General features: G+C 43.6%; 1 protein-coding gene across 1 annotated transcript in view; it reads right to left on the bottom strand.

The window, feature by feature from the left end:
* The window catches only part of ADAMTS16 (ADAM metallopeptidase with thrombospondin type 1 motif 16), an 806,542-nt gene that overhangs the window by 340,568 nt on the left and 440,010 nt on the right, over positions 1–25,964 (bottom strand). Inside the window, 1 exon segment of the mRNA XM_029589991.1 lies at positions 20,015–20,187. Within this exon segment, the coding sequence (XP_029445851.1) occupies positions 20,015–20,187 (173 nt within the window).

The following is a 25,964-nucleotide window of genomic DNA, read 5'->3' as shown; positions in this document are numbered from 1 at the left end:
TTGTGTCCCTAGCTGGAATTGACCTCTGTCCTCGAATGATGTACCTGTTCATCCAGGCCTTGTGTTCCCACATGTATTCTTATTTGTGAGAGATCCTAGGCTCCAATTCGTTTGTCATCAGCTGAAGTGCGTAAGTACAGTCTGAATTCACTAGACGCCAATGGAATTCACTAGACGCCAACGATATTCACTGGACGCCAATGTAACACCGGTACACACAACTCTAGGGGTGGACCCGTTCCAGGGAGTCCTTCCCTGAACAAGCATGAGGGTGGAGGTTGGGCTTTACTGCACACCCACCTGACGGACCATGCCCTACCGCTGCCATATTCTAGCATGCATCAGAAAGATGCTGGCGAGCTACCAGGTGTTTTAACCTAGTTCCTGTGCCTGTTCATGCAGGCCTTGTGTCCCTAGCTGGGATTGACCTCTGTCCTCGAATGAAGTGCCTGTTCATCCAGGCCTTGTGTTCCTACTGCTGTTTTAACTCCATTGCTGTGCCTGCCTGTTCATCCAGACCTTGTATTCCCACACGTTTCTTATTTCTGAGAGATCCTCCAATTCCTTTGTCATCTGCTGAAGTGCGTAAGTACCGTCTGAATTCACTAGACGCCAACGGAATTCACTAGACGCCAACGATATTCACTGGACGCCATGTAAACAACCGGGTACACACAACTCTAGGGGTGGACCCTTTCCAGGGAGTACTCTTCCCTGCACAAGGAAAGGGAACTCTCTCCTGGGGCCAATTGATAAGAAAACCACAATTCTGCAGCCAAAAATAGGCTGGAAATCCTTCCCCCATTGACTTTAATTGGCGACATATGTACATATACCCAACTCATTAGATTTTTTTATGTCCATATTGGCCGCAGTGGGACCCACTTTCGGACATAAGAAATATGAACATAAAATTTTGCTCTGCACATCCCTAGAGTCCAATATTTGGAGGCTAGAATGGGCTGTGGCTTGGGCTGATGGGGGCGGGAGGGGGGCAGGCTATGCTGAGACTGGGTGGAGAAGCAGGCTGTGCTGGTGCTGAGAGAGGGGCTTGGCTAAGGAGGCTGGCTGTGCTGGGTAAGCAGAGTGCAAGATGTGCTGAAGCTGCCAGGGGTTGATGGAAGGCTATACTGGGGCTGCAGAAGCAGCAGGCTGTGCTCGGGATGGAGGAAGTAAGGCAAGCTGCTGAGACTGGGCCTATAGGGAACTCCTATGGGTAGCTGTGCTGCAGCTGGAGGTGGGAGGGGTATCTTGGACTGGGGCTGAGGGGGGGAGGTAGACTGTGCTGCTCCTGGAGCTGGGGAGGGCAGCTTGTGATCGTTGTGTAGGCTGTACTGGCTCTTGGAGTAGGAGAATAGACTGTACTGGGGTTGGGGGGATAGGAGCCTTTGGGGAATTTCCACGGGTTGTCAGCTAGTAACATACATATTCCAATTGGAATATGATGGCAAGCATTGTCTAAATTATGTGCTTGAATCACTGTTGTCTAATATTTTCATCAATGATCTAGATGAAGGAATAATAGAAATATAGCCATTCTGTAGTTGCAAGCACACTAGGTCACAAGTAAAACATTTCTGAATTCATAGATTTTACAGAGATAGGATAATGCACTTGGAGCACATGAATAGGTAGCTGTAGACAGTGATTACTAAAACAAACCAGAAAAAAGACCTAAACATATTACTTGAAAATGAACTGAGTGTATGCACAAAGTCAAGCAGCAGGAGACAGACCTTTACTGAGTTTTCATTTAGAGTATGGGGCTCAGTTTTGGAAATGAATCTTGCAAAAGCACGTCAGAAAAAGTAGAAAAAGGACTACAAAAGCCAATATGGGCTAACATCTATTGAAAAAATTGTTTGATCTCATATTCTTTAAGAAACATGTAATTATACCATAGAAATGCCTAAAAAATTCCAAACATTGCCATTCATTAATTTTTCCAAAAGATATATGGTAAATTTTCCATTTTATTGCAAATATATTTACACATCTCTATCAGGAGTCATAATAGGGAAATTTAAAAAATAGCAAGGGAAGAAAAAAACTGAAATTTAAACAAAAAAACAATCAGAAGGAAGTTGTAAAGAACAGAAGAAAAAAAGATTAACTGGAGAAGTAACAGAAGAGCTCTGACATTCCAATGAGGAAGACCGATCGGTTATAATAACAGCTGAAGAACTAACGTGCAGAAAATGGTAATGACTAAACTGACCTTCCACTTCAGCCATGGGAACAAAGTGTACAGCTAAAAGTAGGAACATTTTACCAGAGAGGGTGGCACAAGTAGCTGTGTCTCTAAAAGGGAGCCAAGCTTCAAAGGAAGGAAATATCTCAACAAAGAGAGAAACAGCATAGTAGGTTATGAAGGAAAAGCATGCAGCAATGTGCTGCCAATTTCTTACAAAAGGCGTTCTCAGGATCATTCGTTTAGAACAAAGCCAGTATTGTTGGTGCTTCTGAAACCTTTTTATGTTGTGCAAAATGCAATACGCATACATATATAATACAAATAGGGGTGAATTTTAACAGATCTGTTTGTATTAAAAGGCTCATGTATGTGCGTGTCTGGGCCGAGCGCAAGCAACTCATATTTTAAAATGACCCACTTACACATATATATGCGTGTTTGCGAGCAACCCAATGTGTGGAAAAAAAGGAGCAGAGTTAGGGTGTGTCAGGGGCATTCCAATGTGGGGGCCGACATTTAGGTACATAAAAGATGGATGTTAAATTCAATGCCCACAGCGTGTGTTGGCTGTTACTGCTACTCTTGATGAGGTATAAGCCTGAAGCCCAGTCGTTTTAGGTCTAAAATGACTGGGTGAGGGGTCTGGGTAAAAGGGGGAAGTATAGGCTGAAGAAGCAGGGAGAGTCTTAATGACCAAGAGATATAATGGGTAAATTGGTAGACTAATTGGTCAAATGGTTATTTCCTTGATGCAGGCATGTTTTAAAATCAGCTAAGCTGTGCGTGTTAAATCCAACAATTCCTAAGACATGAGAATAACGTTTGCTCAGTAACCGCTTAAAATAGGAGCACGCATACACATGCTAGGTGTATTTTAAATTCATATGAGCTCACTTGTGCAGATAATTTAAAATTCCTGCATATGTGTACTCACGCATGCTCGTTTTAGTTACCATCATAGGGAGATCAATTTTCAAAAGCCATTTACCCAGGAAAATTGGCTTTTTGAAAATTCCTTACCTCTTACCTGGGATTAACAATGCACATACTTTTACGTGCATTTGAAGGAGGCATTTCTGGAGGGGGTGTTTAGGTTGAAGGAGGAAAATAATATGCATAGTTGAGTTTGTGAGTTTGTTTAATGTTCTCCCATTGTGCCCTACAGTGGAGTCAGAGTGAAGTCACTTCCCACCCTCCTCGCAGTGCGGCTTGTAGCACGGCTAGCATGGAGTTGCTACGTGACCCTCTCCTGCTGTAACATGCAGTGGACCAAGGAAGAAAAAGCCACCACCTCCCACCAAGCTCAGACTCTCTCATCTTCTTCCCTCCACAACACAGTCCAGGCTGGCAGGAGAGCAGGACACTAACTCAGTGTTTCTAATCTGCTCCTCCTTTGCTTCCAGAGGAAGAGGAAACAGTGGCAGGAAGTGTGGGTAAGAACTGATGAGTTCACTCTCTGCTCTCATGCTGGCAGGGTCCAGCCACAGAGAGGAGGGAGGGTAGTAGCCTTGGAGGTAGAGGGAGACAGGCACTCCAGAACACTGGAGGAGCAGCTTTCAAGTTTTGGGAGGGGATTTAGAGACTTGGGGAGTGGAGACTGAGAGATAGAGTGGGAATTAGGATTGGGAGATAAAGAGGAGACTTGAGGATGGATGGAAGGACAGTGGAAATTCAGAAATTGGGAAAGGAAGGGGTATGAGAGGGGCATTAGAGATAGGACTCAAAGTGTGAGATGGGTAATGTGGGGGGTGGGCTGAAAAGTGGAGAGGGGTTGTGACATGCCGTGTCAGTTGCAAGAGTATTTTGCATTCTAGGCAAACCTTTGGTCATGCAACCCTTACCCCAACTTAATTATTGACAGAAGCTCCAGTACAGCATTGCTTCCTTCTGGTGACAGTGGCTCCAGCACTGTGCTCTCTTCTTTGATGGTATTGGCTCTGGCATAGTACTACTCCGAGCCTTGCATTGGTCAGATTTTTCCACCTCCAAAATTCTGGCACTCTAGGCGACTGCCTAGTTTGTTTAATGGAAGCAGCAGCCCTGGTGACATGAAGAAACTGAAGGGCTAGGAAGGGAGTGAGAGACAGTGAGTGAAATGAGACAGGAAAGAGAATGAGGTAAAAGGCAATGAAACTGGATAAGAGCTGTGAAAGGGGTAAGAGAGGATGAAAATGGGGATTTAGGAATGGGTGAAAGAAATGGAAAATGGAGGTAGGGAAGGAGCTGGGATTAGTGAAGAGATGAGAAGCATAGGAAAGTAGATGAAAGCTGGGGAGGGTGATTAAAGAGGGTAAAAATGGGAAACGAGGGAGTGAGTGAAAGAGTGGAGAAGTGCAGAATGGGGAGGGGGTGAGCTTAGGAGATAGAAAACTGGCAGGTGAGCAAGAGGTGAAAAGAGGGAGATGACTGAGAACTAGGAAGAACTATAATGATAAGAGACAGAGGTGGAATGGTGGAGAAGAAGGTGTAAGACAAAGATGGGGAGGGGTGAGGAGAGGGATAATAAAAAATGCAGAGGCATGGAGGCAAAGGTAGTGATGGGTGATGGAAACAAATCAGAGGGAGTGACTGATAGGGCTGAGAGTGAAAGGGGATGGCTAAAGAGTCTGCATAAGGATGATTTGGGAAGCAGGAGCTGAGAAAGCCAGAAAGAACTATTGAGGGGACAGGACCAGGTTATTATTATGACTTAGCTTTTAGTAGTGTAGGATGTGACCCTGGGAATAATGCAAAAAATCCAGGATATTAACCTCTCTCCTTAGTACTTACCCCCAGGAATTTATTTTCCCTTGTACACAACCAAGATGTACCCATGTGCGCTGTTTTGGTCAGGCACATAGTCACCTCTATCTATGCAGGAGCTCCTTGCCGTATATACTAATGCACCACATAATACAGAGAGACATGCATGACGTTAGGGGCCCTTCTTTCAGCCACTTTATTTAGATTTTATGTGCTTTAAGCTTAAGGAATAGAATTTTTTTTATTATTGCATTTGTTTAAATAACATTTTATATATTTTAAATATATATCTCCTCCTCGTCGAACTCCGGCACCCGCTTACCTCCTCCTCCTCTGTCGGGGGCTCCCGAGGCCCAATCGGGGCAAGAGCCCGCTCGTTCCCACCGCGAGCCGTGCAGAGGAGGCCACCGAATCAAACGAAAGCAAAAACAAAACAAAAACAGAACGGAAAACAGAAAAAAAAAGCCGAAGGAAGCTCCTGCTCTGAGCACACCCGGTGAGTCAGCCGCGCCCCTCCAAAGGCATTAGGCCAATCAGAAGGCGGCACTAAGCCCTTTAAATCGCGGCGACTACCGCCGGGCGTCGCGCTCCCGAAAAGGCGCGACCTAAGGGGCCTGCCCCTTAGCGAGCCCCTTGGAGAGACCCAGGAGCCAGAACTAAGGCCCGTGCAGCAATATACTTGCCCTCACATTGGTAGCTCATCAACCAGCACGTAGACAAACTTCAGCAGCATTCAACCAGCACGCAGACAAACTTCAGCAGCATTCAACCAGCACGCAGACAAACTGCAGCAGCATTCAACCAGCACGCAGACAAACTTCAGCAGCATTCAACCAGCACGCAGACAAACTGCAGCAGCATTCAACCAGCACGCAGACAAACTTCAGCAGCATTCAACCAGCACGCAGACAAACTGCAGCAGCATTCAACCAGCACGCAGACAAACTGCAGCAGCATTCAACCAGCACACAGACAAACTTCAGCAGCATTCAACCAGCACGCAGACAAACTGCAGCAGCATTCAACCAGCACGCAGACAAACTGCAGCAGCATTCAACCAGCACGCAGACAAACTTCAGCAGCATTCAACCAGCACGCAGACAAACTTCAGCAGCAGTCAACCAGCACGCAGACAAACTGCAGCAGCATTCAACCAGCACGCAGACAAACTGCAGCAGCATTCACCAGCACGCAGACAAACTGCAGCAGCATTCAACCAGCACACAGACAAACTTCAGCAGCAGCTCAACCAGCACGCAGACAAACTTCAGCAGCATTCAACTAGCACCAAACCAGCTCACTACAACGTACATCCAACTCTTATCTGACCTTCAACAGCATTCATCCAACTCCAATCCTACCCACAACAGCATTCATACTGCCATTACATCCCTGTTATCTATAACAAGCCTTCATTCAAACCGACAATGCTCTACCGCCCAAGCTCCTACAAATCCCTCATCCCAATCATGATTTCCCCTACCACACAGTTTCTAGGTCTCACCTTATTTACCATCTTCCTATTTAACGCACAATCACTTACCAACAAAACTTTAATACTTAATGACCTACTGCTGGACTCAACACCGGATTTTTGCGCCATAACAGAAACTTGGCTCAAACCCACTGACATCGCACTCATTAACCAACTACCACACAGATCTACGACTTCTTCTCTATCCCAAGACAAAAAAAAAGAGGAGGGGGGTATCTTTCTAGCTGCCAAAAAATCCCTGAGGTTCACACTCTATCCTATCAACACAAATACCAAATTAGAACTAGGATTGTTCAAATCAGAAGATCTGCAAATCCTTCTAGTCTACGCCCCTCCAGGCCTTCTAGAATCAGACACCTCTCCCATTCTAGAAACTATAACTTTACACCTAAACCTTGACTCCCCAGCTATTATCTTGGGCGACTTCAACTTACATGTTGACAAAGTTCCCCTTTCAACAAACTGCGAAGCCTTCCTCACCGCAATGTCCGCTATGGGTTTCAAACAACAAATCAACAAACCCACTCACAAAGCAGGACACACTCTCGATCTCTTCTTTACAAACGCCGGCATTTCTCAAACAACTCAACCTGAATGTCAACAAGTCCCATGGTCAGACCACTCCTTAATCTCCACCAGCTTTTCCCTACCACAACCAGATCTCAAACCTGACACAAGACCCTCCTTCCTCTACAGAAAAACATGTAACTCTGAACTCCTCAGCAAATTTTTAGCCCCAGAACTACCGTCCATCGATGTTTCTACACCGAATTCCGCTCTTCAATCTTGGTCCAAAATAACAAAATCAGTAGCAAACACTCTTTGCCCACTGACCACCAAAAAACACTCTACAAAAGCATCCAAAAGACAACCCTGGTTTAATGATGAACTGCGAAATCTCAAACAACTACTTCGGCAGAAAGAAAGAAAATGGCGCAAAGCCCCCTCACCGGCCTCAGTCTCTGAATACAAACGTACACTCCACCAATACAAAAATAGTATACAGAAAACAAAAAGAGACTTCTATGCCCGTCAGGTTCATCACCTCATCTTTGACTCAAAAGCTTTATTCGCCTTCGTCTCTAATCTCACTAAACCTATCACTCCGGATATACCACCAGAACTTTCTCAGACCAAAGCAGACGAACTGGCTCTTCATATTCAGCAAAACAATCTCTGACCTCATCAATCAATTGCCACCAACCACTAGCTCTCAAGATTTCACACACATTCTCCCTAACAAAGATATCCAACTTAACGCATTCGAACCCATCACTGTCACAGAAATACAATCGGTGTTGAAGAAAATGAAACCTTCATCACACCCCTTCGATCAAATTCCTTCCAAAATGCTACTTCTCATTCCTGATACTATATCAAAATCACTAGCCGAAATTATAAACTGTTCACTGTCCCAGGGTATCTACCCAGATGAACTAAAAACAGCTTCAATCAAACCCCTCTTAAAAAAAACCGAATCTAAATCCAAGCGATCCAATAACTTCCGCCCTATTTCCAACCTTCCATTCATAAGCCAAAATAATGGAAAATTGGTGAATACACAACTCTCCAACTACTTGGAAGATCACGGAATTCTATCTCCAAACCAATAAGGCTTTCGCAAAGCTGCAAGCACAGAAACATTACTTCTTTCACTCTCAGACTTCCTCCTCGCCAGAATAGACAAAGGCAAAGCATTTTTACTAATCCTCCTCGACTTCTCGGCGGCCTTTGACACCGTCAACCATCACCTCCTTCTAAAACAACTAGCTAATATCGGAGTTACAGATACTTCACTAACATGGTTCAAAACCTTCCTGGAAAACAGAGGATATAGGGTTAAAATTCATAATACAGAATCACAATATCACCCCTCCACCAGAGGGGTGCCACAAGGTTCATCCCTTTCACCCACTCTATTCAATGTATACCTGCTACCTCTTTGTCAACTATTAACAAAATTAAAACTGAAACACTTCCTCTTCGCTGACGACGTACAGATTGTGATCCCTATAAAAGAATCTATCAAGATAACAATGGAATACTGGGATAATTGCCTATTAGAAATCAAACACCTCCTTAACAGCCTTAACCTAATCCTTAATGCGTCAAAAACGGAATATCTCCTTATAGCACCTGAAAACAACAACACACTTTCAAAGCCTCCAACCATTCTACAAACCACACATGTAAGAGATCTAGGAGCCATCTTAGACAACCGTCTTAGCCTCAAACCATTCATTAACAAAACTACCAAAGACTGCTTCCACAAATTACATATTCTGAAAAGAATAAAGCCACTTTTCCACGCGCATGACTTTAGATCAATCCTACAAGCAATAATCTTCTCCAAACTAGATTATTGCAATTCTTTACTACTAGGCCTCCCAGCTTCCTATACCAAACCTCTACAAATGGTACAAAACACTGCAGCCAGAATCCTCACAAACTCCAGGAAAATTGACCACATCTCCCCCATTCTCAAAGACCTTCATTGGTTACCGATCCACTTCAGAATTATGTACAAAACCATCATGATTATCTACAAAAACATCCACCAACACACTCAACTCAACCTACAAATCCCTTTTAAAAAACACACATCTGCCAGACCCATCAGGGAACACTACAAAGAATCACTACAGGTTCCACATGCTAAAACCTACCACCACAAATCCTACAGTTCAGAGCTCTCTCATCTGCAGGTCCAATCCTTTGGAACTCCATTCCCCCGGACTTAAGACAAGAACCATGCGCTCTAACTTTTAGGAAAAGACTAAAAACTTGGCTTTTTAAAAAAGCATTCCCAGAACTGGATTAAATTCTCCACCCATCAGCATAAACACAAAAGTTAGTGAACTGTAACAAAAACCCACTAACTTCACACGCAGTGACAACAACATATTATTATACTTCACTACAATTCATATTTGGTCAATCTTTCCTACCCATCTATATTTTATAATCTTATACATATTTATTAATTGATACAGTTGGCTAAAATGTTAATATTCTTTCTTTAATTTCCTCCCCTTTCAGATCCTAGTTATTTTTCCTTGTTTTTTTGTAAACTTCCTCACATCCTAAATATTGTTACAATGTTTTTATTTGTTAAGTTTCTTATTATTTTTATGTCGAATTGGGAAATGTTCTCTACCATGTTACTCTCTGCAGTTATTCACATTGTTAATTGTAAACCGGGTTGATGTGATTCATATCATGAAACTCGGTATAATAAAAATAATAATAATAATAATAATAATAATAATAATAATAATATACCTATGTTAACAATCACAGGAATCATTTGGAAACTCTGTTAAACATCGAAACTTTGTAAACCGCTGTGATGGCAAAACCGAACGACGGTATGTAAACTCAATAAATAAAATAAATAACTAAATAAATATTGTATTTCATGAATTGCATCTTGTTTTATTTTGTATGTTTTGTAATCCACTTACTAAGGTGTTTCCTTGATGAGCATAAACACTTTTTCAATAAATAAATACATAAATAAGGGCAACTGGAGAACAGAGAATCCAAGTGAGGAGCAAATGGGAAGACTTAGGTAGGTGAAAGATTGGAACAGATAGAAATGGGGGAGGAGAGGGAAAATCTAGCTATGAGTGGATGGAGAGATTGAGGAGAGACAAATGGAGAAAAAGAGATGAAAAGGCAAAGATCAGTGTGGAGATAGAAAAGTGAAGGTAGTGAAAAAGACAGGAGAGACTGCTTCAGAGCAGTTTTAAAGTTATTTGGCCACGTGTGGCCGGATAATTTGTTATTTAACTGGCTATGTCCAAAAGAAGACAGCCAAAAGTAACCAAGCCAAACAAAAAGAAAAACGAAGCAGTTCTGGCTGCCCAATCACCCACCCTCCACTCAGGTAAGACCAAGCTTGGGCCTGGCAACCTCATCACTCCTTCCCCCAAGCTCCCTCTTCAAAGAAAGTTTCAATGATTAAGGACTACTGGCCAATCTGTACCCCCTCCTCAAACCCACTGCCCCCGGTTGTTGAAAAATAACTTTCTTTTGGCCTCTCCACACGCCTCACTGTCAAGCCTAACTGGACCTTACCTGGACCATGGGAGATCCAATGATGAGGCCTAGGACAAGGCCGAATCCTCGTACTTGCATAGGCCTAGGCCTCAGTAAATCACCTCAAGCTCAGCCTAGGGCCTAAACAAGGTCCAGGCTTGGAGGCCTGATCCCAATGTCGGGGCCAAGGCCCAGGTCCAGGACTGATGCTGGGGTCCAGTGCGGAGGTCAGGCCCCAACACCTGGGCCTCAGCCTAGGCCAGGGCCAGGACCAGACTTGACGCCAAGGACTGTTCCAGAGGCTAGGTCTTAATGCCTAGGATTTGGAACAGACTCAGGCCCCATACAGGGGCCCAGCCTCGGGTCCTGACACCTGAGCCTCAGCCCTAGCCCAGGCCCAGGGTCAGGTCCAGGCCTGGAGGTCCTCTTCCTCTTCTTTCTTCTATCTTCTAACTTCAAGTGATGCTATCTGCTGGGGAAGTAGTAAATTAATTCTGGCTCATCTTCCTCAATGGAGGGCACCATTTTGGTGTATGGCAGTTCACCAAATGCGCCAGAGTTAATTTGCTCAGAACATCCCCAGTGGATGGCATCACTGAAGATAGAAAAAGAAGAGTAAGAGGACCTCCAGGCCTAGATGCCGCATCAGATTTCCACTGAATAACATAAGTGGGGCTTGGGAAATTTAAAGGGTCTGGCCTTTGCTCGGGTTTTGACCAAAACCCCGATATCAGGCCAGGGCCTAGGCTGAGACTCCTGTATCATGGTTGGGTGTAGGCTGTGGCCCCTGGATCAGGCTGTGGCCTTTGCCTAAGTGATACACAAACTTCGGGTCTAGACCTAGGCCAAGGGTGCCAGTGTTGTGCTCATGCATAGTGTGGGGCCCCTGCTTTGGGCCTAGGTGTAGGCCCGACTGCTGACTTATTTTTCCTATGATTTTCAAAACAGGATGGAATTCCGATGAAATTTCATCAGAATTTAAATCATTCTGTTTTGAAAATGATCCGAAATGAAATAGGACATTTTGTCTCATTTCCTATTTCACTTCTCCCAAATACCCAATCCTAATATCACTGCATTGAATGCGCATACATTTTCTACCTATTTTCAAAATATATGCTTGTATATTTCACATGTGAAAGTAAAGTAGGACTTACTTGCATATAGTCCGATGTGCATACATAAGTTAGCCAATTTTAAAACATGAGTGCAGAAATTAAATTAACCAGTTTAAGACCTGGATATTCTTACAAGCATTCCCGGACTCCAATTGATATCACACCTCAACGTCATCCCTCAACTCCATCTACTATAGTTAGCCTTTTTGAATTAATAACCTGTCCTTTCTCTTCCTCCTTCGCCAAGTTCTAGTCACCCTGTTAAATGTAATCTGCCTTTCTCTGCACCATTGTTATAATTATGTTTTACTATGCACCCCTGTTTTATGTGAACCAGCATGATGTGATTGCGATCTCGAATGCCGGTATATAAAAATCCAAAATAAATAAATAAATAAATTAGTCCACCAGTTTGCCCAGTCCTTTTCCAGGTTCCTGGTTCTTTACCCTGAACCTCCCCAGTTAACCTAGATATCCTACCCAGTCAGTACTACACAATAAACACTTTTAAGATCATTTACACCAGTTAATTAGCAGGTGTAAAAATATGCAAGTAAGTTTACAAATCTATGCATGGTCTTTTAACATAGCAACTTACACACAAGTGTTGGCTCCACCCAGGAATGCCCCTAGATCATCCCTTCTTAATGCTTATATATGTGTGCAATAAAAGTGAATATATGCACATATTTTCAATGTTTATAAAATACAGAAGATTCTACTTATGTGCGTATATGCTCATTTTTATGCACATAATATTTTGAAAATTCACCCCATTCTTTATAAAATCTGACAATATTTGCAAATATTTTCTGGAAAATTTTGTGTGCATCAAATATCGGGGTGTAATGTGTGCAGGGCACATTTGATGGGATGATCTTACAAGCAGATGTATGCATATAAGTCCACTCTGACACGGCAAAAGTTGTGGGGGCTATGCATCAACTGGGTGTGCTGCAAAGCCCACCTGCACCCTGATAATATGTTCTCATTAGAGGTGCTATCAGCCCCTATCTCAGCCTGGTCCCACCAAGGAGAAATAAGAGTGCATAGAATTTTTGCTGATTCAGAGATCTCTGGTGAAAAACACCCTACTCCCCTCTGCCTTAGCTAGCTATGCCTGCATGTGAAAATAGCATGGGTTGTAAAGGGTGGGGATGACCTTCCTATTGTAGTCCTGGAGGGCACTTTTTGATTGGGCGGTAACACTTGCAACAGATATTTAAAGCCTATGTTCTCCACTACCTGCAGGGACTGGTCATCAAGGGCAATAGTTTCCCCAATGTTCCTTCTTACTATTTTAGATGCTGCCTGCCTCTTGCCCTGTGACAGGGATATGGAGCACCACTCCTTTCTTCAATGGTGGGTTGCCGTTTCAGAGACATGGTTGGAGAATGCTGGCCAACCACCTAACTGCTGGAAATGACCATGGAATCAGCATTCCTTTCTTTTGGCTTTCACTTTGTGTGGTGGAAAAGATCCCCAGGCTAGTACTGCCACCCTCCCTTGATGTTAATGCTAACATTCCTCTGAATGTTTTTTATTTATTCATTACAATTTGTGAACCTGTTGAAGCTGCTCCGCAGAATTCGATGTATCTTGTTGTTTAAAATGTAAACCGGAGTGAAGGCCATCACCGATACTTTGGTATATAAAAGCATATAAATAAATAAACATGTGCTGTGTCGGCAAGTGATACTACATACTAGCATTTGTGAGATACCCCACTTGCTTCCCTTGACTGATATCCTTCCTGATTTGAATAACTGAGCAAAACACAGTAAATCCTTCACTTTAGATTGCCTCCGGATGAGGGATTTCTTCCACAATCCCTTCTCTACATCCTTGGAGGCAGATGCTGGCACTGGAATTGAGGTAGAGGATGGAGCCTGAAGAAAACTGCCAGGGGCATCACTCACATTGTCTTCCTGCACTTCCTGGGGATTAATCTACACATCTACAATACTGCCTTTATTGCCTCAGAAGCTGGAACCAAAAAGGAGCTTGCCGCTGGTTTGAGGCATTGCAGTTCTGCTTTCCCTGCCCTGCTAATGCCAGTCTTGCATGGCTCTCCCACCTTTTTCCTCTGCTTCAAAACAAGAGGGAAGGGAACAGACAGCGGTGACATATACTCTCCAAATTTCAATTTATTTTACAGGGAGCTGTTTTCCTCACCTGTCATTCTGGATCTAAAAGTCCCACTTCAATTTAGGTGCAGGACTGACTTTTTTTTATTGCTGTCTCTGACAAAGCTACCACCCTGCCAACATCCCCTCCTCTCTCTTTTTATGACATAACACAATTTGCTGAAGTGTACTGCCTACTGGGGGTTTGGATATTTCTAATTAAGTTATTAATACTATAACTGTACCTCCACTTACAGTACAACTCACTGTATGGAGAAGTGTGTCTCACTGAGAGCTGTATGAGTCCATACACATAAAAACATTTATATACTAACAGACAAAAAAGACTGGCAGCCTTGAAAGACTCTTTTTTTCAGTCTCTGAATGTGTACTGATCATCTCACTGGTGTCCAGCGACAAACGAAAAATCACTAGCACTGTAGCAACTGCAATCTCCACAATATCTCCCATCCTGAATCTCTCCTAGTGAAGAGAAAAATAAAAAATTGCATTAGTGTTCTGCCTCTCTTTCTGGTACTCACTCACTGAGTGAGTAAGCACTACAGCACAGAGACAAGCAGAAGCAGTCCTTTAACAGTGTCAAATCCAAAAGTTTGTAAGGTTTTATAAAACTCTGTGAGAGCTTCTAGTAAACACATTTTCTCCACCAACAGCTAGAGGGGAAATACAGAGCTTCTTGAATTGGGAGGAAGTCAGCATTAGTTGATCTAGAGGGATGATATAGGCTACTTTAAAAAATGCTGCACTGTGATTTTCTTCTTGCTAGTTTCCTTGCCAACTTGTCCTGCTTAAGTTCTGACAAGGCTCTGACAAGACGGTGAGATCACACAAGCAAGAGCTGGTTGCAATAGTTATCAGTTTTTTTCTCAGCAGTACACAGCAATAGACTTCAATGAGCCATGGAAATGAATGGGAAGCATAAACAAATGTGATGAAGATTATTTGTTTCATTCCTGGGACCACTCCATTCATTTTTGGGGATATTGAATGAAATGAATATGTGTATATTTGTTATATTTTACCCATTTATTTCAAATGAATGCATATCCCTAATAACAATGGCCCTTTAAAACTGTGTAGCTCCATAAATCTGAGTTTAAAGATGAAGAAAGGTTGCTAGAGCTATCACATATTTTGATCTGCTTTTTGTTCTATATTTAATTTTTTGAAATGGTCTTATAAACTTTGATTTCATAGATGCTAAAATCTGATTCCAGATCAGAAACGAAAGAAAAAACCTCACTGTGATGGATGGCTCTGTCAACAGAGGCACTAATCATTTCCCTTGCACAAATGCAAAGGGAAAAGTGGATAACAAAACTCAACTAAAGGGGTCACAAAAGGAGTCCAGGAACAGCAGTAAATTGAAAGAAGAAAGCTGGAAAGCTATGAGCACAAATGCTCGTAGTTTGGGCAATACAATCCCAGATCTGCAAGCCCTAATGATGGAGGCAGACTTGGACATTGTTGCTGTCAAAGAAACATAGTTTAAGAACATAAGAACATAAGAAAATGCCATACTGGGTCAGACCAAGGGTCCATCAAGCCCAGCATCCTGCTTCCAACAGTGGCCAATCCAGGCCATAAGAACCTGGCAAGTACCCAAAAACTAAGTCTATTCCATGTTACCATTGCTAATGGCAGTGGCTATTAGGGATGTGAATCGTTTTTTGACAATTTAAAATATCGTCCGATATTTATTAAATCGTCATTAATCATTAAAGAGTGCGATACAATAGAAATTCCACCGATTTATCGTGAAAAAATCCTTAATGGGGTTAGTGCACACTAACAGGAGTTAGGACACAACCTAAAAACCCACCCCGACCCTTTAAAACCGCTCCCTTAGCCTCCACCACCCTCCTGACCCCCCAAAAAAACATTTTAAAATTACCTGGTAGTCCAGCGGGGGTCCTGGGAGCGTTCTCTCGCGTTCGGGCTGTCGGCCGATAAACAAAAAACCCACCCAGACCCTTTAAAACTGCTCCCTTAGCCTCCACCACCCTCCCAACCCCACAAAAAATGTTTAAAATTACCTGGTGGTCCAGTGGGCCCGGGAGTGATCTCCGGCTCTCGGGCCGTCGGCTGCCACTAATAAAAATGGCGCCGATGGCCCTTTGCCCTCACCATGTGACAGGGTAACCGTGCCATTGGCCGGCTCCTGTCACATGGTAGGAGCACTGGACGGCCGGCGCCATCTTTAAAAATGGCACGGGCAGTCCAGTGCTCCTACCATGTGACAGGGGCCGGCCAATGGCACGGTTACCCTGTCACATGGTAAGGGCAAAGGGCCGTTGGCGCCATTTTTATTAGTGGCAGCCAATGGCCCGAGAGTAGGAGATCGCTCCCAGAGCCCACTGGACCACCGGGTAATTTTAATACGTTTTTTTTGGGGGGGGGGGGGTCGGGAGGGTGGTGGAGGCTAAGGGAGTGGTTTTAAAGTGTTTGACAGGATCTTCCCCTGGTGAATCTATGCTGCCTCTGGTCCAGCAATTCTCCCGACTGTAGATAGTTCACTATTCTCTCTTTCAACAGTGACTCCATTACTTTTCCCACCACAGAAGTGAGGCTAACTGGGTAACCAAGGAATTGGATCAAGGAAGAGCACTCGATGCCATCTACTTGGATTTCAGCAAAGCTTTTGATACAGTCCCGCACAGGAGACTGATGAATAAAATGAGAAGCTTAGGAGTGAGTGCCGAGGTGGTGGCCTGGATTGTAAACTGGTTGACGGACAGAAGACAATGTGTGATGGTAAATGGAACTCTCTCTGAAGAGAGAGTGGTTTTAAGTGGTGTACCGCAAGGATCAGTGTTGGGACCGGTCCTGTTCAATATCTTTGTGAGCGACATTGCGGACGGGATAGAAGGTAAGGTTTGTCTTTTTGTGGATGACACTAAGATCTGCAACAGAGTGGACACGCCGGAAGGAGTGGAGAGAATGAGACGGGATTTAAGGAAGCTGGAAGAGTGGTCAAAGATATGGCAGCTAAGATTCAATGCCAAGAAGTGCAGAGTCATGCATATGGGGAGTGGAAATCCGAATGAACTGTATTTGATGGGGGGAGAAAGGCTGATGTGCACAGAGCAGGAGACAGACCTTGGGGTGATAGTGTCTAATGATCTGAAGTTGGCGAAACAATGTGACAAGGCGACAGCTAAAGCCAGAAGAATTCTGGGCTGCATAGAGAGAGGAATACTGAGTAAGAAAAGGGAAGTGATTATCCCCTTGTACAGGTCCTTGGTGAAGCCTCACCTGGAGTACTCTGTTCAGTTCTGGAGACCGTATCTCCAAAGAGACAGAGACAAGATGGAGGCAGTCCACAGAAGGGCGACCAAAAAGGTGGAGGGTCTTCATCGAATGACTTATGAGGAGAGATTGAAGAATCTAAATATGTACACCCTGGAGGAAAGGAGGAGCAGAGGTGATATGATACAGACTTTCAGATACTTGAAAGGTTTTAATGATCCAAAGACAATGACAAACCTTTTCCGTTGGAAAAAAATCAACAGAACTAGGGGTCACGATTTGAAGCTCCAGGGAGGAAGACTCAGAATCAATGTCAGGAAGTATTTCTTCACGGAGAGGGTGGTGGAGGCCTGGAATGCCCTTCCGGAGGAAATGGTGAAGATCAGAAGGAATTCAAAGGGGCGTGGGATAAACACTGTGGATCCATATAGTCTAGAGGATGTGAATGAAGAGTGGGTGGCTCGCGGGAATGACGGCTACTACCTGAAGATAATACCCTTATTCAATAAACATACACACGGTTAATGCGACTCCACCATTGCTCTAAGCTTCAGCGGCAAGAGGAAATGTGGAAAAAAGGATTTGCATTCACAAAAAAGCAAGGAGTAGCTTGCTTGTTATGGCGGTTACTACCCCAAACCAAATAAGCCTGATACTTCACTTTCAATGCATATCCAGCATAGCCCTCTGCTTCAACGGCAGGGGAGAAAGACTGATACTTCACGCATATCCAGCATAGCTCTCTGTTTCAACGGCAGGGGAGAAAGTCTGATACTTCACGCATATCTAGCATAGCTCTCTGCTTCAACGGCAGGGGGAATGAAGAAAAGTGTATCTATATACAGACATCAACCAACAAGGACTGAATTACATACAGGGTGATCCAGTACCGAGCGGTAGGAAGAGCTGCGTTAGTGCCTACGGCACCCGCGGTTACCGCCCGCACAGTGCAGCTCACCTACCGCTCGATCCTGAAGCCTAATTATATGTAAATGTAAGCCGCGTCCGAAAAGCCTTAGGCTCGCGCAACCAGGATACTGGATAGAGCGCCTATACAGGATCCTGGGTGCGCGGGCCTAAGGCTTCACGCCACGCTGGTATCTGTCATTTCAAATGTCATTTGAAATGACAGATACCAGGAAGCAACGGCGGCGACAGCGCAGAAGCAACGGCGAAACGACTTGTCAGTGTCCCCCCTCCTCTCGGAGCAGGGCGCGAAAAGCCGCCTTGCTCTGGGAGGAGGGGGGACACTGACAGCGACGAAGCTTTCCCCCAGCCCGGACACTGGCGAAGCCAGAAGACAGCGGTGGAGAAACGGCGAAGTGACTTTTCAGTGTCCCCCCTCCTCTCGGAGCAGGGCGCGAAAAGCCGCCTTGCTCCGAGAGGAGGGGGGACACTGACAGCGGCGAAGCAACTTACTTTTCTGAAGCCATCATCAGGAACACATGCGATCGTAGCTCCTCCCGATGAAGACAAAGATGGCCGCCTGCACGGGGAAAGCGTGCAATTGGCCGCTGAAGACGTGATGTCGTGACGTCACGTCTTCAGCGGCCAATTGCACGCTTTCCCCGTGCAGGCGGCCATCTTTGTCTTCATCGGGAGGAGCTACGATCGCATGTGTTCCTGATGATGGCTTCAGAAAAGTAAATTGCTTCGCCGTTGTCAGTGTCCCCCCCTCCTCTCGGAGCAAGGCGGCTTTTTCGTGCCCTGCTCCGAGAGGAGGGGGGACACTGAAAAGTCGCTTCGCCGCTGTCTTCGCCATTGCTTCGCTGCTGTCAGTGTCCCCCCTCCTCCCGGAGCAAGGCGGCTTTTCCGCCCTGCTCCGAGAGGAGGGGGGACACTGAAAAGTCGTTTCGCCATTGCTTCTGCGCTGTCTTCACCGTTGCTTCACCGTTGCTAGTGTCCCCCTCCTCCCGGAGCAAGGCGGCTTTTCGCGCCCTGCTCCGAGAGGAGGGAGACACTGAAAAGTCGCTTTGCCGTTGCAGTCTCCGTGGCAGCCCCAGTCCGGACATCGGAGGGGGGCTGCAACATTTTTTTCACTTTTTTTTTTTTTTTTGGCTTCGGGAGCAGGGGAGAGGCCTGGGGCTGCTACGGAGACCGGCACCCATGATCGCGGCGGGGGCAGGTGAGCGGGGGCTGGGGGAAAGCTTTCCACCTACCCTTACCCATGCCTCTACCGCCTGGGTCAGGGTAGGCGGTAAGTTTGCAGGTTAAACGCGCGACAAAACGGCAGGGAAAGGTAGCGTTAGTCGGGGCGCGGGTTACGGGATGCTAGGTGAATAGCTAATTCGCTCGTTTGCATGCAATATCGCGCTAATTCGCTCGTTTGCATGCAATATGCATGCCGCGGGCGGAAGGGGTTGCCCAGGGAATTTAGGCCGCGGTAGGAGTAGGTTAAAGGGGATTCGGGATTGCAGGAAGGGCTAACGCGGCCGAAAACGAAGTTAAAAACGCCTTAGGAGCAGGGTAAACGCGGCCGCACTTTACAGGATAGGCCTGATAGTCTGGGTAAACAAATAGGCATGGGTATAGCTTGTTTATTGCGGTGGTTACTCCCCTAACTAATTAAGCTAGATATTTCACTTAGATGCAGTTCCAACACTTCTCTCTACATTAATGGTGGGGGTGGAAGGGAAATAGAACCAAAAGGTTACTAAGAACCAAGAGTAACAGATAAGTATGAGAAAAAAAAAAAGTGCAAAACTTGCTGGGCAGACTGGATGGGCCGTTTGGTCTTCTTCTGCTGTCATTTCTATGTTACTATGTTTCTATGTGGCATGAATGGTAATTTTGTTTAGCTGAAATTATATTGGCACTGTTTTTGTTTAGTTAGTACAATCATTCTCCCCACCAGACTGAAAGTGGAACTATGTGGCAAACATGAAGGCAGCTGTAATCATTATTTGCCTTTGGCTCCATATTACTTTACAATTGCAAAGCTTTTAGGGAAATGTAATCAATAGTTTGTTGACCCTTAATTATACATAATAGATTTTTTATTTTAGTTTGAGCATGGATTAACATTTACCTTCCATATGGGTATAAGGAGTCCAGCTATAGTACCATCCTCTGAATGGCTTGCTATTGTATTCTGCACACTGTAGTGTTCTGAAGTCAATGCTATTTTGAAGGCAACTCTGACTGTTGCAAAGTTTGAATGCTCGAGTGGAGCCATCACAAAATTTTCCTCCATGTGAAGGCCTGAAAGATAAATCACAAATTGAAAAATATCACAGCAATTACTCAATCCATATACAAGTCCAGGATAGAAGGGGAAATTAATTACAGCTATGACAGAACTTGTAACTCCACTCCCAATGCAGAATAGTTAAGATATTTTCAGATGCAGTGCATCCTGCTATACAAGAAAAATGATTTGTGAATAACACTATTAAGATCTCATTGCTCTTCTAATGCTAAATATACAGATTAAGGGCCTGATTTACTAAATATTATTTCTCATAGATACAGAATGGAGAAAAAGTATTAGCAAATCAGGGCCTATGTGCATTTAATTAAATCTACTGCTTTGTTACTTTTCCCTTTCCTTTCTCTGCCTCAACTAACCCTGTTATCAAGTAAAAATATTTTCATGTAGCAACTGGGCCCAGGAAAGTTTTCAGAATTTTTTAGGTTCTCTAATGCTGAAAAAAATGCAGTGAATTTAATGATTTGGTAATAGCACAGTCACGTTAAATGCCATGTTCATAGTAGATTAGACATTTTTGAAAACAGCAGGTGCTTTAAATTGGATTATGGTAAGAAAAAGGTTTGGTAATCCTCTATATGTATATGCAATTTTAAGTAAAGTAATGTACCTTTCACTTACTACTTAAAGTGAAATATTTTAACGGTTTTGCTAACATTATCAGTGTCTGGTAATATTATTATAACACTGATGTCTCAGACACTGCAATATTGCTTATCTCTGTTTGACTTGTACAGGTTTTCCTTTCAGGGTACCCAACCATTCTCACAGGTGTCTTCCCTGAGGGCAGTCACCTCTAAATCAGATGAAACCACAATTATGCATCAACTAACATGTCTTAGATTTACGTCCTGCTGGGTGCTGCTCCCAACTAATCCAATTCACATCTCAATAGCTACCATGGCCAACTATGCAAAGTGCATTGGTTGAACTGAAACACCTGTGGAATATAAATATAACTATCAAACAAGCCTTATGCTACATTTCTCGAGGCTCTTTGTACCAAACTTTAACCAAGGAACAAAAAGGACTTATATAACCTCATTAACTCTGAAGGACAAAGTGGTTGGTTTAGCAGCAGATGCACTAAAAACCACATGCAGAAAGTTTACTGAAATTAAATCCATATGGAATTAAAAAGCTCAGCAGAATGAATGTGGCTTTTAACTTCTTAAGTGCAGATAGTCTGAAGCCCATCGTTTTCAACCATTACAAAATCCAGTAACAAACTCTATCCTTCAGCATTGTGAAAGTAAGCATGCAATTCAAAGTTTCAGGAAAGCAGTGTTTTGATATAATCCTTTTAGGGGCTGGTTAGAGTGGTATTTGTGATTCGCTAAAAGTTTTAAAAAAATGATAATGAAATGCACATTCTGAGAATGATGATTATCATTGACTGGCGGTCACAGCACTAACAAGGTTCACAATAGTAAAAAAGAGAATTCCTTAGACAAACTTAGTTACCTTATCAGCAGCTAGCAAAACATCTAACACAAGTCATACTTTGAATCTGCTTTTGATCTGCAGGATATTCTTCTTATTAATCAATTAAGATGTTTTTTTTAAACAACCCTCACATGTTGCTGATTGATTACTCTGCATACAGCGATGTTTGCTGGTACCACTATTATCAAGATTGAGTCCTTTCCTTTAATTCCTATTTTCAGAGGTTAACCTCAAAGCACAAATGTATCTGCTTCAAAATTGAATTTAGTAAATAAAAAAAGTGTCTAGATTATGACAGTAATACATAAAGGGACAAGAGCCTTGCTGATATAGGAAAATCAGTTTTTATTCAATTATAATAATTATCAGGCAGACAGATCTTGAATATTAAAGCAGTCAAACACATCAATGTCACAACATTGTTAAGTCCCCGACACGGGCCATGTTTCACACTGGCTGCTTTGGGACGGTCGGAGCTAGGGATCAGAAAGGTCTTCAGCAATACGAAGACAAATCTCTGTTATATTCAAACAAAGCAAACAAAACACCATGCATACGGTCAAGGGAGCAGAGTAGCACAAATCTTAAAGAATCCGGTGACGGACTGTGTCTGCCTGATAATTAGGGTAATTGAATAAAAACTACTTTTGCTACATCAGCAAGGCTCTTGTGCCTGTAGATGGTGTACGTACCCTGACATACCCCTGTCTCAAAAAGTAGATTTATCCTATTGGTGTGCTCTAGATCTCCACTGCGCTTGGTATATTAATACATAATACATGATTTATTGGAACACACCCACGCCAGCACGTATGGTAGTTTTTAAGAGAACGATAATAAAGGTCTCTTCCTGACTTCTTTTATTTGTAATTTGATTTTTCTCAACTCCATTTAGCCATAGATCATCACGCAAGAGAATTTAGGATTATAGTTCAGAATTAAAATATTCAAAATCTATTGTAAAAGTAAAAATAAGCTGAAAGAAACTTATACAAATTGGTCCTGCAACTCTTTTGATCCACAAAGTTAAGCATCTGTCATACTAAAATATTTCTGAGTATTTCATAGTTGTTGGGAACTTCAGTTATGATAAGTATATATACATATTCCCATTTCCCCTATAACATATCAGTAAAACAATATCAACTGGCTTACACAACACAATACAAATGTATTTAGCATATGACTTTTCCAAGGTCCATGGTGAGAATATAGCAAAATGTAAAATAATAAAATGAATAATAATAAACAGAAATAAAACAGAAAAAACAGCAAATACATGCAGTGGCCTGCAAAGCCTGTGCATCCAAGTTTCTGAGAATTTGTTAGCAAAATCTGCAATTTCTGTCAAATCTGTGAATCAAAATGAGCTAAAAGTCCTGCACGCTGACAAAAAAAAATAGAAGTGTTGCAATTTGAATTATCCTTGGAATTCTGGTGGCCTCAGTTAGTTATAAAATAAGTTTGTAAAAAAAATTGTAAACATATGTAACAAAACAAAAAAAAATTGTATCCAAGTCCAAGATACTTGATTCACAATCAGCCACAAGGCAGAAAATATTAACTGATTACAGGCTAATGGTTAAAGTTTTAGTTTCAGTACGCATGTCAAAAGGTTGCCTTGCTAGCCTCATTGGTTTAAAATTCAATGCAATGCTATTGGCCTGATTCACTAAAAGGTCAGTTTTAAAAACATTGCTTGAGCAAAAATGCCCACATACGCACATATGGGCTATGCACGAGCAATGTGTATTTTAAAAAGCAGAAAAACAAGTGTGAATGTACTCATGCACACATGAGAAATAAGGGGACAGAAAAGGTGGGGGGGGGGGGGGGCATGGATGGGGCATGGACATTCCAGGTCAGGGCCAACATTTATGTGCATAAAATCCAAATTTTAAAACCAAAAACCGCAGCGCACATACAAGATATATCCATCCACCTAACTTCACTGCTCCTCCTGATGTGGAGCAAGTCTGTAGATCTCAAGTTATATGGCTTAGAGGATAGGGTGAGGGGTCTGGGTCAATGGGGCAGTGTGCAGGATGAAGAACCAGAAGATCAGACATATCTCACTATTAACTGGACAAATCAGTGGACTAACTGGGAAACTGGTAATGAGCTTCGTGCGAGCATGTTTTAAAATTCTAGGGAAGACACGCATGCTAACTGCTCAAGTTCCCTCTCGAAATTAGAAGCATACTTATGCATGCTGTACATTTTTAAAATATACGCACGCAAATGTATGCACGATTAAAAATTCCAGCTTGTGCTCTGATAAATGTGTACATGGGTGCACGCGTGCTCGTTTTAAAATTACCATCTAAACTTTTTCCCATAGACAAAGAATGATTTTTAAAAAAAGCCTTTTTGAATCAGACCCTATGGGCCAGATTTTAAAAGGGTTACGCGCATAAGTTATGCGCGCAACCCTTTTAAAAACCCCTGCGCACGCCGAGCCTATTTTGCATAGGCTCGGCGGCGCGCGCAAGCCCTGGGATGCGCGTAAGTCCCGGGGCTTCACAAGGGGGGCGTGTCGGGGGCGTGCCGGGTGGGCAGCACGATTTTCGGGGCTTTCCGGGGGGCATGTCGGGGGTGTGGCACCGGCCCAGGGGCATGGTCGAGGTTTCCGGACCAGCCCCCGGGTCGGGTGATGGCGTGCCAGTAGCCCTCTGCTGTGCGCAGAGTTACACCTGCCTCTGGCCTGCATAACTTTGCCAACAAAGGTAGGGGGAAGGGTTAGATAGGGCCGGGGTGGGTGGGTTAGGTAGGGGAAGGGAGGGGAAGGTGCAGGGGGGTAGAAGGAAAGTTTCCTCCGAGGCCGCTCCGATTTCGGTGCAGCCTCGGAGGGATCGGGCAGCGCGCGCAGGGCTCGGCGCGCGCAAGTTGCACAAATGTGCACCCCATTGCACGCACCGACCACGGATTTTATAAGATACGCACATTTTCAAAGTACTAACCATAACCCACAAGACCATTTATTCCCAAATTTCGCTAGATCTAAGCGACCCACTCCGTCCTCACGCTTCACTGAGACCTATCAGAACCAGCTACTTAGGCACCTTATATGCACCTCCAGCCAAGTCACTGCTCAAGAAACGAGCATTCTCGACTGCCAGCCCCTCTCACTGGAATACTCTCCCCACAGACCTTGGTCTTGAAACTTGTTGTCGAACGTTCAAAAAGAAGCTCAAAACTTGGCTATTCACAAAGGCATTCACTTAAAGGTCTCCGATTCACGCTTTTCTTACTCCACGCCAGATATATGATGCCATAACCATAATTTCGCCGGTTAATTGGACTAAAATATGCACCCTGGCTTAAGAAGGCTTTCGTTAATCCGAGCTTGACTGTTATTTACTATGTGTTTTTTGTAATAATAATTTTAAATCGTTCTTATGGCCTGGATTGGCCACTGTTGGAAACAGGATGCTGGGCTTGATGGACCCTTGGTCTGACCCAGTATGGCATTTTCTTATGTTCTTATGTTCTTATGTTCACCTTTTCTATAATCTCTTACAAGTTAGCCCTGTTATTTGCCCTGTTATTTGTAACCTCTTGTTCGATGTAATTTCCAACTTTGGTTCTATGTAAACCGACGTGATATGTACCAGTACATGAACATCGGCATATAAAAGCCTTTAAATAAATAAATAAAATAAATAAATATTGTATTAAGTAATTAACAGAAAGCATATTCGGTAGATACTTAGAGGTAAAATTTAAGACGTGTGCTTTTGCTGGCGCACATACATAGATGCGCCAATTTTATAACATATGCACATATGTGTTATAAAACTATCTGCGAATACATGCGCGCATGATTTTATATTGATGCGCACAAGTGTATGCAATTGCCGAGCGCGGAAGTGGGGAGAATTTTAGTAGGTATAGTGCTGACGCAATAGGCCTTTTTCCCAGTTTGCTCCCAGTTCAACCCAGTAAAGGAGAGGACTTCCTAAATCCCCTAGCTAACTTGCCTCCCTTTCACCCTATTACCCCGATCCTTAAAACCCCGCTAACTAGCATATTTTCTTTTATATGATTTACATGCCGTCCACAGCAGAAGCAAAATTACGTGGTAAGGGACCCCTACGGTTACTTACATGCGTAAATACTTACGCACTGGATTCATGCTACAGACTCGGTCCAACCATGTCCCGCCCATGCTCTACCCAGAGCACACCCACACCACTCCCCTTTTGGTGAGAAAAATGTTTATGTGCCTACCGTGACATGGATGCGTACTCGTGCTGGTTTTAAAATCTGTGCAGCGTGCATCAGGCTGAGTCATGTGTGTATCTCCCGGCTTTGGCGTGCAAAG

This window comes from Rhinatrema bivittatum, chromosome 2 (genome assembly GCF_901001135.1).
Source record: "Rhinatrema bivittatum chromosome 2, aRhiBiv1.1, whole genome shotgun sequence".
NCBI lineage: Eukaryota > Metazoa > Chordata > Amphibia > Gymnophiona > Rhinatrematidae > Rhinatrema > Rhinatrema bivittatum.
The sequence above is the reverse complement of the archived record's forward strand: the minus strand, read 5'-3'. Positions and strand labels throughout refer to the sequence as shown.